Source organism: Takifugu rubripes, chromosome 9 (assembly GCF_901000725.2).
Source record: "Takifugu rubripes chromosome 9, fTakRub1.2, whole genome shotgun sequence".
In the NCBI taxonomy this organism is placed as follows: Eukaryota; Metazoa; Chordata; class Actinopteri; order Tetraodontiformes; family Tetraodontidae; genus Takifugu; species Takifugu rubripes.
The window spans coordinates 9,240,407-9,254,729 of record NC_042293.1 but is presented as its reverse complement, the minus strand read 5'-3'; the positions used below and the strand labels follow the sequence as shown (position 1 = coordinate 9,254,729).

At 43.4% G+C, this 14,323-nt stretch overlaps 1 protein-coding gene and 1 long non-coding RNA gene across 2 annotated transcripts in view; one reads left to right on the top strand and one right to left on the bottom strand.

Annotated features, from left to right (window-relative positions):
• The window catches only part of LOC101062914 (neural-cadherin-like), a 71,825-nt gene that overhangs the window by 32,923 nt on the left and 24,579 nt on the right, over window positions 1-14,323 (bottom strand). The window contains exons 4-12 of the mRNA XM_029842167.1: window positions 13,645-13,849; window positions 12,219-12,330; window positions 10,516-10,765; window positions 6,584-6,726; window positions 5,146-5,318; window positions 3,885-4,053; window positions 2,897-3,067; window positions 2,505-2,677; window positions 289-456 (exon numbers count right to left, since the gene is read on the bottom strand). Of these exons, the coding sequence (XP_029698027.1) occupies window positions 289-456; window positions 2,505-2,677; window positions 2,897-3,067; window positions 3,885-4,053; window positions 5,146-5,318; window positions 6,584-6,726; window positions 10,516-10,765; window positions 12,219-12,330; window positions 13,645-13,849 (1,564 nt within the window). The remainder of the gene's footprint in view (window positions 1-288; window positions 457-2,504; window positions 2,678-2,896; window positions 3,068-3,884; window positions 4,054-5,145; window positions 5,319-6,583; window positions 6,727-10,515; window positions 10,766-12,218; window positions 12,331-13,644; window positions 13,850-14,323) is intronic.
• On the top strand, window positions 12,970-13,792 carry LOC115251100 (uncharacterized). Its single transcript, XR_003889653.1, has 3 exons — window positions 12,970-13,148; window positions 13,285-13,337; window positions 13,656-13,792. It is a non-coding gene; the product is annotated as an uncharacterized lncRNA (long non-coding RNA).

Below are 14,323 nucleotides of genomic sequence, written 5' to 3'. Positions count from 1 at the left end.
GAGGGGGAAGTTACAGCATTTGCACCGATGACTGAGTTTGCTCTAACGACTTAAAAAGGAGCAGTAGCTGCTTCAGAACCCGTCCTCCTTCCCAGTGTTTCATGGTACCAACAAATTATTGTCTGGGACAGTTTCTGTTCTGTCATTTTCACAATTTATCATTATTGATTATTATTTTTGCTTGACAATCACGCAGTTATTCTTTTGTACCCAGCTAGTAGCTGATTTACACAGAACTTTCTCAGCTCATGACACACATGAGTAGTTTCAATAAAGTTGTGCACGTACGACTATGGGCGTGTCCCTGGCGGTGTTTTCTGCGATCACCACGCTGTAGTTCTCCTGTTCCCACTCCGGGGGCTGGTTCTTTACATTGGTGATGGTGACCGCCAGCTCCACGGACGTGCTTCTGTTTCCGCCGTCGGTCGCTACGATGTCCCGTGTAATGTAGGTCCTCTGTGGTCACATTAACAGTCCAGTCACAACTAATTCATGATGTCAGGGTGCACATGGAATGTTCCAGGTGTTCAATATAGTTTATTCGTATGAGGCATCCAAACAGAAATTTCAAATACTGAAATGTCGTCATTTCCAGATGGCTGTGTGCAGCTGAAAGCCGCAATAATGTGTGAACTTGGTCGTTTGAACTGACCTCCGTGTGCAGCTGATGTGCAGAGAGATGAGCTCATTGTCAGATGATTGGCAGTAATGACTTTGGTGTTCCTGACTGACCATAAACTTGCAAAAATTCCAGGGAGTATATCATTTAATTAGGCTGAGAGCAGAGGCAGCAGAGTGAGCCCGACGAAAAATGTATTAAGCCATAATTTGAGCTCTGCTTTGCGTTACAACTGGATCAGCAGGATTTGAGGGGCGAATCTGACTCGGAGAACGCCGAGAAGTTTAAACCAACATTTCTCTAAAAACAGACTGTGAAGTACCTCTTTAGACACATTTAATCATTAACAGAAAACTATACTTCAAGCCAGAGTTTTATCAAAGTAGTAGAAACATGCTCATGTAACAATTCAATTATCATCTTCATTATTCTAGCACTGCAGAGCATGGCTGGGTAATTCTATTATGGTGCTGCAGCAGCCGGATGAGAAGAAATCCTACTTAACCACAGAATTACACTTGCTTTTCCCTCAGACGATCCAGTTTGTGTTTCTTCTGTAGCTTCTCCAAAGCCTATTGCAAACATAGAGACCTTGTAGCAGCTATGGTAACCGGGGTTTGAAATTAGCATCGATGGTGTCAAAATGGCCATAAAATGAATGGATAGGGGTGAGCAAACCGTGTTCTTCACATTTCACAGCTACGCTCAAGGTCTGCAATATGATGCATGAAGCAGGCAAATGGAGTTAATGATAAATCTTCTCGTAACGTAGCTTAGATAAACTGTCACCGCGCTCCATATTTAGCTTTCGTTTACCATCGAAAGTCCCGGCCTTAATTCTACTCTTCTGTTCTGAGAAGCCACGGAAGGAAAAATTGAACTTGAACATTTCACAAAGTGGTTTTGCAGCGTGTGTCGAAGAACCACAATGATTGAAATGGCTTTCAAAACCACTTTTAAATATGCAGAGGCTTTGTCCAGCAAGGTTTAGGGCTTAACTCTTTCAATTTTACATTAAGTCGCCGGCAAATCTTCCAAGTGGACTTGTGCGCCATAATGTGCACTGAATAATAAATGACACCGATAGATGCCTCCGTAGTGCTATATCAAACTTTTAGAAAGAAGACAACAACAGAGGAGGAGAAAAATAATTAAACTCAATATCACGATCGCATGAAAATGAATGGTATCCTGCTCAAACTGTTGCGGCTATTTTTCATAAAAATGTATCGGCTTTGACTCCTCCCTGCCGTGCAACAGCACTGTCGTCGTCCTCGTCAGGAGGCTGAATTTATTTCAGTCACGGTCGCCACATTTCCTCGGTACACATTTTCAAAACACTCTCAGCCATTCAGAAAGCATTTCTGCCACTGCATTCATTTTCAAATTGGTCGTTGAAACAAAATTCACTTTCATTTGGTATCTGCCTTCCAGCGGCTCTGTGGCTCACAGTATGATGCAAAAAGGAAGACTGTATAATAAACATGAGATCAAACCCTGATTGTTTTTTCTTAAAACCAGAAGCCACTCTTCAATAGCGACGGTGATGATTTTCATGCCCTTCTGTTGGAAATCCTTTAACAGTGGAGCTGTGATCAGAACTGTGGGTGTCATCTCCCACCAATGGAACCGCAAGCTTGTTAAAATTTATTTTAATTAATTTGTTTAGCCTGAATTAGTCTCTCAGCACGTTGTATCTCACTCGGCACCTCTGGGAGAACTTGCACTTCTGGCTGATGGTGTCAAAAAGATGCATTTTAAGGTGGAGAACTCATTAACTTTCCTGACCCGCAGGCTAGTCATGTCATATAGCATGTCTGGGTGTGTGTGTGCCCATGTGTGGCTAACAGAGAGGCTGGTAATAACTGTCTGCCCACTGTCTCACCTGTGATATAGGCTGGTTGACGTAGACCCATCCAGTGACAGGGTTGACCCGCAGGTACTCAGGCTGGTCCAGGGACATGGAGTAAGTTATAGCCGCATTAGTGCCGAAGTCATCATCATGAGCTGCCACGCGGAGGAAACTTGTACCCACCAAAGTGTCCTCTCTCAGGAAGTCTGCAGGCAATACAAATGATGCATGTGCACTCAAGTTGTAAGGCTGTTTTTTAATTATTTAGATTTTTCCTATTATATCATTTTAATATTTTTCACTGTAACAATCGCGAACATCCTCCATTGAAGCAAATTACTGAGGTGAAGTCAAAACAATGTCCAAAAGTACCCCTCCACTCTTTCATTGTAACTGACAGGACATTGCTCTTCCCCATCACTTACATTCATAGCGCAGATTCTCAAACTTGGGGCTGTTATCATTCTGGTCCAGTATCTGGACGGTGAGCTGACAGATGCCGATGAGCGGCTCCTCGGCCCAATCGGTGGCCGTTACTGTAACCGAGTACTCTCTCTGTCGCTCCCTGTCGAACCTCCGGGCTGTCACAATCGCTCCTGCGAACACGACAGGAGTGCACTCATGAATGCACACATCCGTCCATCAGTCCATCCATCAGTCCATCCGTCCGTCCGTCTGTCCATCCACCCATCCATCCATCCGTGAGTACTTCTCTTTACTTTTCACTGACTGGGGTCATTAAAGTGGAGCTCCGGCCTTTGAATAAACCCTTAAAAGTCATTACTGCTAACAAAAATGGCTAATTTTCTTTTTTTTTTAAAAAATCCTTTCATGGGGAGGCCCTGTGTAATCTGGAAATGGTAATTTTACAGTATGCCTTATTTATTATGTGGGCATTTATTTCCGTCCCTGCTCCGTTGCCTCGGGAGCTCTCTCACAACTGTTCCAAAATAGCCTGTTACACTGCACAAAGGGTTTATATTTATTTTTTTATTTTACTTTACGAGATTGCCTCCACTTCCACCTGTGAAACATCTTTCTTGGCTGGTTTGAGTTTCTTTACCCAGAATGTCAGGCGGATTGAGGAGACGAAGCTGCTTATTTCGGTGCTAATGTAAACATAAAAAATTCAAAAGTCTTAATTTGAAAGAAAAGAGCATGTAAGACTTATTTTCTCTTTGTTTATTAGATAAAAACCTGATTTTTCACACCAACCTTACATATTGATTCCCACTAATTGTGGTCAGATTCAAGGGCATTAAGACTTTCCCAATTTGAAAACAGGGATTTTTTCCTTAGCTGCCAGCCATAGTAGACAGTTCGAGAATTCAGCTGCTATTAAAAATGCAGAGTTGTCTGTCTACAGTAAAAATGTCTACTGGCGAGTCCTCGACAGTCCGTGACCGCCCCTACCTGTGTCTGGGTGAATCCTGAAGGCGGGCATGGCGCTGTCTCTGTGCATTAGGCCATATTTGACTTTTCCGTTGGCTCCCTCATCTGCATCCACCGCGCGCACTTGCAACACAAAAGTCCCCGTTGGCTGGTTTTCAAGCACCAGAGCCTGCTCACAATATTGCTGGCACTGAGATGCGGAGGAAAAGGAGACAAACAAACATGAGGAATAATTTACACTCATGCGGCCGAATGGTGAGTCTATTTCATTAATAAGGAAAGAGGGATCAAAGAAAACTACACTTATTATTTAGAAGGCCACTACAACATATCAAAGTCACAGATATATTGTCACATCCATAAGAATAGTAATTTAAAAACCTAAAAAAAACCATTATTTTCTTTTGAACAGCCAGCAGTGAACGTCTCTGCCAGAAATTCGACCATTCCCCCAATGAAGATGTGCCCCAGTTAAAGAGCTGTTCTCCGGAGCCTCACTTTTAAATCATAAATGCTCGCTGCTCTACCAAAAGCCCATTAAAATGCGAAAAAAAGGTTGCATCAGAAGTGATCACAAAATATTACGTACAATAACAAGTCTTGTTAAACAGAGACATTTAGCTGAAAAAAAAAATTTCAAACAGGAGACCATGCTGGTGTAGATGGTTGTGAGATAGTTTGACTCCTGTAAACATGACCAGGTCCTTCAGCCCACCCGCTGGTATATTTACTGAAGCTCCAGCCATTCTATAATTATGGAGGAAGTCAATTAAGCAGGTACAGTCCATTACGATGATACTGCAATTTTCCCCCCCACAAATTAATTGAAATCCCAACGCAGCGCCTAAAGATAGAGCAAGTGTAAAGACTAATCAGAACTCTGGAGAATGGAGAGAGATGAAGGTCGGTGCAAATTTGAATGCTAAGACAAATATGTAGAGCCTGGGAGGAGAAAAGAAGGAAGACAGCCAGGTAGATGCAAATATATTTTCTATTTATATCAGGCATTTTTGTAGCACATCTTTCCACGGAGGTTCAGCTAGCAAGAACAAGTACGACATTGAAAAAAATTAATATCCTGTATGAAAAATACAGCATGTAATTGGAGGCAGCAAATTATTAGCATAGATTCCACACATATGCTAACAACACACCTAATGACAAAGGCTCAAGTTAATGAAAAAAATGTTAAAATGATAATGGTAACTGCAGAAAATTGCCAAAGTATTGAAATTTGTCTCAAACAAATTCATCAATTAGCATAAATATAAGTGATCCTCACCTCTTCGAATACCGGTTTGTTGTTGTTGACATCATCCACGCCGACTATGACGCGTGCGGTGGAGAACAGGGGCTGTGGCCCTCCTGACGCGTTGTCATCGGTGGCTGTTACGTTCAAGACATACTCCAGGCCTTGAAGCTTGGGCAGGGGAGTGGAGCGGAGACGAATCAAGCCTGCGAAGAGCGCAGGCCCGTTAAATTAAAAGTTCTAAGAGATGGTCGTTCCCAACGCACTCATCGTTATCGTTCCATTAGTCATTAAGCAGAATGTTACTGCCACCGCGGCCTTGGATGAAGACAGATAGGCCATCAAAAACAGAGAAGACAACCGGCATGCTGAGACCTTCTAGAAATGGAGAAAAGACAGAAAATACAAAAACAAGGATGGTGGATTCTTTAATTATTGAGGAGTGATTTAGGAATTTAATCTTCTCTTCCAAATATATCCAGCTGGACCAAAACCAGTTTAGAAATGATCCGGGCTCAGCGGATGCCTATTACGCATTCCTGCCCCGGTCCTTTGTCTGCGTTCACGTAACGGCGGAGATCAAAGCGGTGATAAAAGCATGCCACATCTGAATCAACATCTTCCCTGATAACAATGATCCAAAAAACATCAGAGGTTGGGAGATGAACCAATGGCCTGTGATGTGAGGGAACCTTAGTGAAATGAGAGCATCAGGAGGCTTTTCTGTCCCCTTTTTTGTGTTTCTGTTCATCTCTTTCAGTGCTCTTGATTAAAGACAACTCAGCATGCTGACACAGTGCCGGAATATGCTTCCTTTCAATTTTCTTGGCGTCCCAGCGGCTCGCAGCTGAGAGGAGCGCGCCGGCTCCTAATGACAATGCATGACGTTGAGAGCTCTGCACCCATACATTAAAATAAGTGAACTGTGGGGTGTGGGGTGTAATTTGTCCCACTTAAATGTCAACCTTGTTTACAAATGTGACCCAAGGTATTAAATGAGCCAACACTCTTCATAAACACGGATCTGCTAAATGGGAGCGTCCAAAGTGACTATCCACCCCCACCCCCACACCCCCCACCGGCTTAGAGGATAACAGACCTGCGTTTTCTCCCTCTTAGGATACGCAGAGAGGGTGGAAGGAATATAAAAAGATGGGACAAAAGGAAGTGGAGCTGACAGAGTGCAGCCTGAAGATTGTGAGCCGTGATAGAGCAGTTGTTGTGAAATTGAATTGAAAGGGTTGGGTGACAAATGTCACAGCGATTGCCTGGTTTCGGATCACGGGGTAAATAAAAAAGATAAACTGTGCAGTAACCACAACTGGAAAGCAATGAAAAACATGGATGGCATTCCTCTTTGTACTCCTGAAAAAACAAACAAAACAAACATTGTTTTGTGGGCTCTTAAAAACTGCTAAATGTGGCGCTAAAACTTATTACCCAAGCTCAAAATCCAAACCCGAGTAGTTACCTTTTTGGCTATCAATGACGAAGTTTCCCTCTTCGTTCCCAGCTGTGATGGAGTAGATTATACCATCTCCATCTGGGTCCTTGGCAAGGACTGTGGCAACGAGGGTGTTGGGACCAGCGTCCTCGGAGACGAATGTTCGGTATCTGCAGAGAAAGTTCAGTTTAACAAGCCTACGAGATGGACGATCCATACAGACGGCGGAGGCAAAATCGTTAATGCGGTCAAAAGCGTCAGCAGCCTGATTAGACTTATAGATGTGACGCTTGCTTGTCACCATGAGCTGACCTGTCCTCCCAGCTGCCTGAACAGCAGACAAATGATAACGTCTGCTGGGATGCTGAAGCCGCTGAACAAATGGCGCCTCCACAGTGGGCCATTTAATCAGCAGGGCCTTTTAAAATGTCAACAATGATTTGCTCGCTCTGAGATGGAGGGCAGGGAGATGCCCAAAGAGACTGATACGCTGCGGTGGCACAGAGACCGGGGGTGGTGATGGACTGTGGACGTTGGAGGACAGGAAGATCAAAAATGGGGGAAAGAGCAGTCGAGGAAGAGGAAAAGGTGACAAAAAATAATGCTGGTGCAGAGTCTGACGCACAAGATGATGTGCAGGAGAACGGCGGGAAAGAATGGGAAGGAAAAGGAAGGCTGGTAGAGGAACAGGATGGAACATGGCGGCGGGGGGGGGCACGTCCTCTCGGGCTGATTCGTCAGCACAACTCATCTGCTACGAGATATTTTGCGGCATCCTCTTCTAATGTGTAACTCTGCGAGTCTGTGGAGGTGGGTGCGGGAGGATGGGGGGTGTCTGTGGCGAGGAGTCAGAGGTGATTGATGGTTTACAGAAGAACGCTGATGGGTGATTCATCTCCACGAGCTGCGGCGGTCTCTGTGGCAACATGAGTGACCTGTAATCTGTCACCAGACTCAGAGGCCATCACTGGTGGGTACACACTCCCGCTGCTTCTCTTCCTCAAGCATCTGCCTTCATCTCACTCATCTATGAGTACAAGATACTGCTGCATTGCTGTCTGTTCACCACTTGTTTGCATTTTTCCACCTGTCTTACCACGACGTTAGCTTGTGTTTCAATTATTCCAACTCCTCTGCTACAGCGGGACTCTCCCGGTTGTCATGGCAGCTATCTCCGACTCGGTAAGCCCGTGATAAGACGCAAACTCCCTGGCAAAACCACGGAAATTCTAAACATCGCTTCGTTCTAGCAAGAGTATTTGTGCGATTTATTTTTTTGTTTGTTTATCTGCCTATCTGACTGGCTCTCGCTGTCTAGCTGTGCCTGTTTTTGCATTCTCCTCTTACTCAGCCTGCAGCCATGTTTGCTTGTGATTTTCTCTTAAGTGATATCTTTGTCAGTCTGCATCCGCAACTCACACCTGACAACGTAACAAAGGTATGCAGCAGCTTTTCGTGAAGGTCGTTGAACATGATTGACATGACAGCCAGCAGACTTGGTTGGGGGGAATAAATACGGTTGGAGCTGCAGTGACAGCTGCTGCCCACCCACACAGATCTTTGCCCAAAAAAAGGCGGTCAGGGACACACCGAAATCGGACCCATATGTCAGTCTCCAGTCCTTATGGAAAAGCCTAAAATAAAGCTCAGACAGTGCAACGCAAAAGTTCAGGAGTATCCATATTGAAAAAAACACAACAGCAACGAAAAAAAAAAAAAATCACAGTTTTGATGGAGATTTGAGGATTGCTTCTTCCTCTATTCTCCTCAAGTCAAATATCAGTGTCCTAATCTGGTCAGTGCACTGGCAGTCCCAGTATATCTATAATAGTATTCATTTATTCGTGATGGTTATCATCAAACTATATTGTAATATTTTCAAAGCGTGCTGTGAAGAGGGAAGTCATGCACACATCCAACATAAATAAGTCATTCACTAGGGGGCAGTAGAGGCTACATTCTTAGAGGCTCTGGGTTTAGTAGCTGTAGTAGAAGAAGATTTACAAACCAGTGTTAGCATGATGAACATGTTCACTATGATTTTTAGCTTCTTAATGTTTACTTGAGGTAAAATGTCACCACCCAAAAGCACCGAAGAGTTGACTTTATCACCAAGAAACTGCTGATAGTGAATTTCCAGCACATTTTTCTTTTTTTCACTGATCACCCTAGAGAAGAACCCTCTTCGATGGTGTGTGTTAGTCATGTAACAGCCTGCTAAGCAATTTGATACTTTCTTGACAGAGAAACTGGAAGCTCAAAGATGTAACTTTTGACTGCTGCAGGATTCTGTGGTCCATGAGTGTGTTTGGTGCCAAGGGCAAAGGGTGATGGGGGGAGGGAGGGACAATGGAGATAATGCAAGATATCAGAATGTAAAAAGAATCTAAACTTTGATATTCAAGCAATTTAACTGTTACCGCAGCTAGTATATGTGATATCCAGGTTAGCAGGAGAATTCAATTAGAATCTTAATAGAATGTAACAGAAGAGCTTATTGAAACTGACAGGAATAGTAATAACATCTGCTGGCTCATTAGTTCATATTTTAGCTTTAAGTGCTTAAGTTTTCAGATCCTTTTTCCTCCAAAGAAATAAGACTGTGGATGCTGACAGAAGCTGAAAAGAACAAAAAAAGAAAAAAAAGAGAAAAACTGAGCAGATCAAAGTGAGCATAAATTTTGCACATATGGTAAGATGGCCGCACACAAGAGGGATAGCCTGTGTCAATTACCTCACACAGTTGTGCACTGTGAGTGTCAATTAGACGTTTTTCCCCCCTCCAAACATGTCCTGTCCTTAGCTGTGTTGCAGGCTTCCTAATCAGCAGAGCGAAAGACGGTCATTACCTTTCTGTTTTTCTGGGCATGCAAAGACTTGCTGACCTTCAACATTACCGAGAAATGCCAATAGAAGCAGGGAAATCTCATCCTGGTGGCCAAAACAAGGAGGAGGGCTTTGCAGAAAATGTATATGTCTAAATGTGATTTAAGGTTGTTTCCTCCCCGAGCTGGACGTGCTGCTGCTGGAAACGTGGCTAAAGGGCAGCTTTGGTATTAATCCCATTTGTTTGTGCTGTCAGGTTATTTTTTTTAAACATGCACTATAGAAAGTGAACCAGCAAAAGGAAAAATCACTGGTGAATTCTCTCTGGGTTGATAATGTGACACATTAATATTAATCCCATAACGCAATGTCTTTGTACACGTTTTCCATTTCCCACTTTACTACATTTGGATTCCAAGCATCCGCCTCCTCTCTTGCGGGCTCTCTTCTAGTCTTTTGGCTCTAAATATGATTCCCACATCCAGTGCAATTGCTTAATTTCAGATTGTATAATGCTGTGACCTCAGCGTGCCTCTGTGAAAGTGCTGGCACGGAAATCTTTAAATTCCTGTTTCTCATTTCATCTATTTTACTTCCATGTGAGCAGAGAAGTGCAGAGAAATGCAACTCCTTCAAGGCAACACTTTAACAATTAAAGGACAACTTAACAACAAGTTTTGCGCCTTTCCTGAAGCTTATGAGCTGATTTGTAAGCGGGCATTGTCGTAGCTACCTACAGTCACAATCCAACTGTCTTGACTGCAGACGGATAAAAATTTTCATCCTTTTCATGGACTCACTGTGGCTGTATTGATACACGTTGACGTCATGTCATGGCAGGACTCTGGCTATCAAATATTATTGAGGTGTGCAACTGACAGAAAGGCAGATCTGTGATATGTGATGTAATGACATATGTATCTGTGATGCAACAATCTTGTCAGCTAAAAAAAAAAGCTTGAACATTTTCACTACAGCAACAGTGGTAGATGAAAGGTGTTTACATGGACAAAGCAACACAAAGAAAAAATTGCAAAAAACCCACTGATATCTGTTATCTGGCCTCACTTTTGTCAACAACAATGGCAGAAAAAAGCCAGCAGATCTGAAGGGTGGGTAACGACAGTACTCACACAGGCTGGGAAAACTCGGGGGCCTCGTCGTTGATGTTTGCCATCCTCACGCGAACCGTGGTGGTGCCAGAGTGCGGTTCGTTCCCACCATCTGTTGCCATCACCACAAACTCATAGAGATGGTTGGGCCTTTCGTAGTCCAGGCGGCCCGCGGGGAAGATGGTCCCATGTGGTGAGATGCTGAAGTCCGGGCTCAGGGTGTAATATGTGAGCTCAGCGTTTGACCCAGAGTCACAGTCCGTTGCCAACACTGTAGGGGGTGGTGGGGTGGGGGGGGTTGAGACATCATCACCATCAATTTACAGTTGGCTGAAAAGGAGCCAAGAGTTGATGAATATGTTGTCATTTGTGTAGATCATTATCTGTTTATGGCCTTGCTAACATGTAATAGATCATAGGTTCTGACAGCCACAATTACCAGCAAATAAACTGGTTTGGGCCCCACCAGGAGCAGCAATCATTTGTAAGAAATGAGCGAGCAGAACCCGAGAGGACCCCAGGAAGAAGATTGCTTTGAAATGACCTGATTTATATATAAATATAAATATGTGGAGAAAAAAAAGAAAAAGTTATAGAAAACTCCGCAGTTATGAGTTTAGGTAGCTTTGGCTAAGCTAACTGTCTGCTTCGTACTTCTCTGCAGGCTGGCTGCTTCATTATACTCGCATAATTATTTGTTTTTGGTCAGTTCGATGTTTTAAAGCCTGTGCACCTCCATCCTTCGTTTATTTGCAGTTTTATTTTTAAAAGGTTTCAAAAACACTTTTTCAAACTGGCCAATTTTCTATCAGCTCCAACACAGTCGCTGTTCCTTTCAACCTTGCTGCCACCAGCGCTGCGTCATTTTACCCGCCAGGCAATTTAAATCTTTTCTGCGGCTGACCTCAGATGATAGAGTTGCAGCTTTTGTTACTCGCCGGTATCAGAGCTGATGGGGTAATGGTAACTTCACACAATAGATGCCTTTACTCCCTGACATTTCTTTAATGAGTTATGTAGCCGGGCAAATTAAGAAACAGAATCTTTTTCCGTCTCTTTTTAATAGATTTTGGGTTATCCGAGGTTTCTGAAGTCGAATATTTGCCGGGCCATTCTCTCTGCGTTGGATAAATAAGAAACTTCCTCATCAGCTGACCTTGTCTCTCGCCTCCCTTTTAAACGTGACTCTGCCGATTCTTTATTTGTCAAAACAGAACCGAGTTTACTTTTCTCTCCCGTCCTCTGGTGCTACGTTTGATTGCATCGGCTGCCATTTTCTCTTGCCCTTGATTACGCTGTGCCAACAGTCGGTGCCACTCCGGGCTGCGTAACCCCATGTTTTCAGATTACATTTGTTCCATTTTTCTCACAAGGGAATCCGGCTCAATCACCCAGCAAGAGATTCACAACAAACAATCTATCGTGTAGTCACCCGTGGGGTTCAGAAATCCCTCAGGTGCTGCAACATTCCACAGAAACTCAAGCCTGAACACAATTATTTTGGCCTTGATTCACTTGGTTTTTTTTTTTTGTTAACGCGGAGTGCTTGTGAATTTAACAGACACCATTTAGACACCCGTCATTCTGAAACACATATTAATAATTTGGAACAATAAGTTTTATGCTTTTTTCTGGTTGCAAATTCATTATCAATAATGGTAATGAAAAAGTGGTTTTGTTTGAGGTTTCTTCTTTCCTTTTGGCTTTGGGTGTCATCATCTCACCCTGCAGAAGGGACGTGGCTGTCGTCACCGTCTCGGGAACGCCGTCCACGCTGTAGATGGACTGGAGGAATTCTGGGACACAATCGTTCTCATCTGTGATCAATACCTGAACCTGTGATGGTGGAGGAAAGAGCCAAACATGGGGACAAAATCAGTTTCGCTTGATTAACCCTCAAAACCATACATTGTCCATTCCGTGACATGAATCTGACCTCAGTTGTACCTTCTCATTTTTTAATATTGTCCCACACGTCTTTGCCTCGTGTCGGAAATAGAACATTTCATGAGAATGTGTGTTTTTCAACAATGGCCCTGAGCCGCCCTCCGCCCTGCACGCTCTCTGTCACCGCTGTGTGTAAAGTGTGAAGTGACAGCTGAGTAATAGTCCTGAAATAGCTGGGATAGGTTCCTACCTCCTTCTCTGCAACACACAGCTGAGCAAAGAGCGATTTTACCTTCTACAGTATAAGTCTGTGGTAAGAATTCAGTGTCAGACGTGATAATTGTGCAACAAAAATCTTTGAATCATTTATTTAAATTCTGAGTTCATGAATACTTCATTACGAGATATTCACTTTCAGATTTTGAAGTTCTCGGCTGCCTCAGACTCGGCGGATCTTTATTTAACTTATGATCATTCTCACTTCTGCAAAGTGGAGCACAGAAAGGAGAGGTGAGAAGTCGTCCTTGTTAACTTTTCAGGCCTTTTCCACTCCCCTCTGCCCATTATAAAGAAGGGATGTCTGTTATAGTCAGCACTGAAATCAGATCAGTGCTGTTAATTCAGACTCTGTCAGCCCGAGCGAGCCACACGTACTTCAACAGTGGTGAAAGCTGGTCAGTCTGACAGCTTTGGGGATGGCCAATGGGAATACGCAATGGAGCAAATGTCAGCAAAAAAGATGTTGTTTTGCACTTCCATTCAGCTCCGTAAGTAAAAGCCTATGTTTCTTGGGGGCCTGGTCTCTTTTCATATGAATTCTTGGCTTATTCAGTCCTCGGTTACATCCTATTGATGTCTTAGTCCATCCATAAAATTGCAGCTTCTTTGTGTATTCTGCACTAGGAATCATCTTCTTGAAGTCAGCTGTGGTCACCACAGCACCGCCTGGAGCTGCGGTCAGTCTCACTTGTTTTTATATTGGGTTTTCCAGAAGTTTTCTGTTAATTTGTGTGTTTAATTAGTTTCTCTTTACTGAGTTCAGGTAGTGATATCTTTACTTCCTGTCTGTTCTTGTCTTCCCTCGGGTGTGTTTCAGCGCCTGCCTGCCGTTTTTCCAGTTTAATTTTCAAATTCTCAATTAAGATGCAGACTGTGTTTGACTTTAAAGAAATAATTTTAAAATATTGAGAGTCTTGTCCTAAAGATACAGTACAAATGTGTAATTAATGCTTGTTGCGGGTGTGACGCTGTCTTTAAACCGACCTCGGCTGCAGCGCTGAGGCTGCTCGAGTCCTCGCTGGCTCGCACCATCAGCAGGTACCGCCGCTGGTCACTCTCATAATCCAGCGTCCTGGTCAGGCTGATCTCCCCCGTCTCCGATCGGATGCTGAAAAGGCTGCTGGGATTGATCACTAGGCTGTAACTGATGGGCTGCTTCTGGAAAGAAATTGCGTACACCACCAGGAAGCTGCAGAACAAAATGGCCAAATCAGTGACTGTATGGCCCAATAATCTCATCCAATAGTCAGAAACTTCATTTTATTGTAATAATGTGTCCATTCTAGAACATATCTGTGTTTTAAAACATGCTGTACATTAATGTGAACATTAACGGGTCAGCCACGACCTCCTAGGAGACCAAACTCAGGAGAATTTGCAGCTCTATACTGGCCTTTTTTATAATGACAGATGATGCGGTGGAAACAGTTGCTCCTCACATCACCTCAGATGTATATAAATCATAAATAAACGAAAATGATGTCTTGTTTATCATCAACATATGCCGCATAATTATGCCCACTCATCTTGAATAAACCCTTCTGATTGTCACAGACATCAGTCTGTGTGCATAAATAAGGACAATATTGAATACAGTTACTCCTGCACCCTTCACACACACACACATATACATACAAACAGATCCTTGTACCTCTGTGAGGAT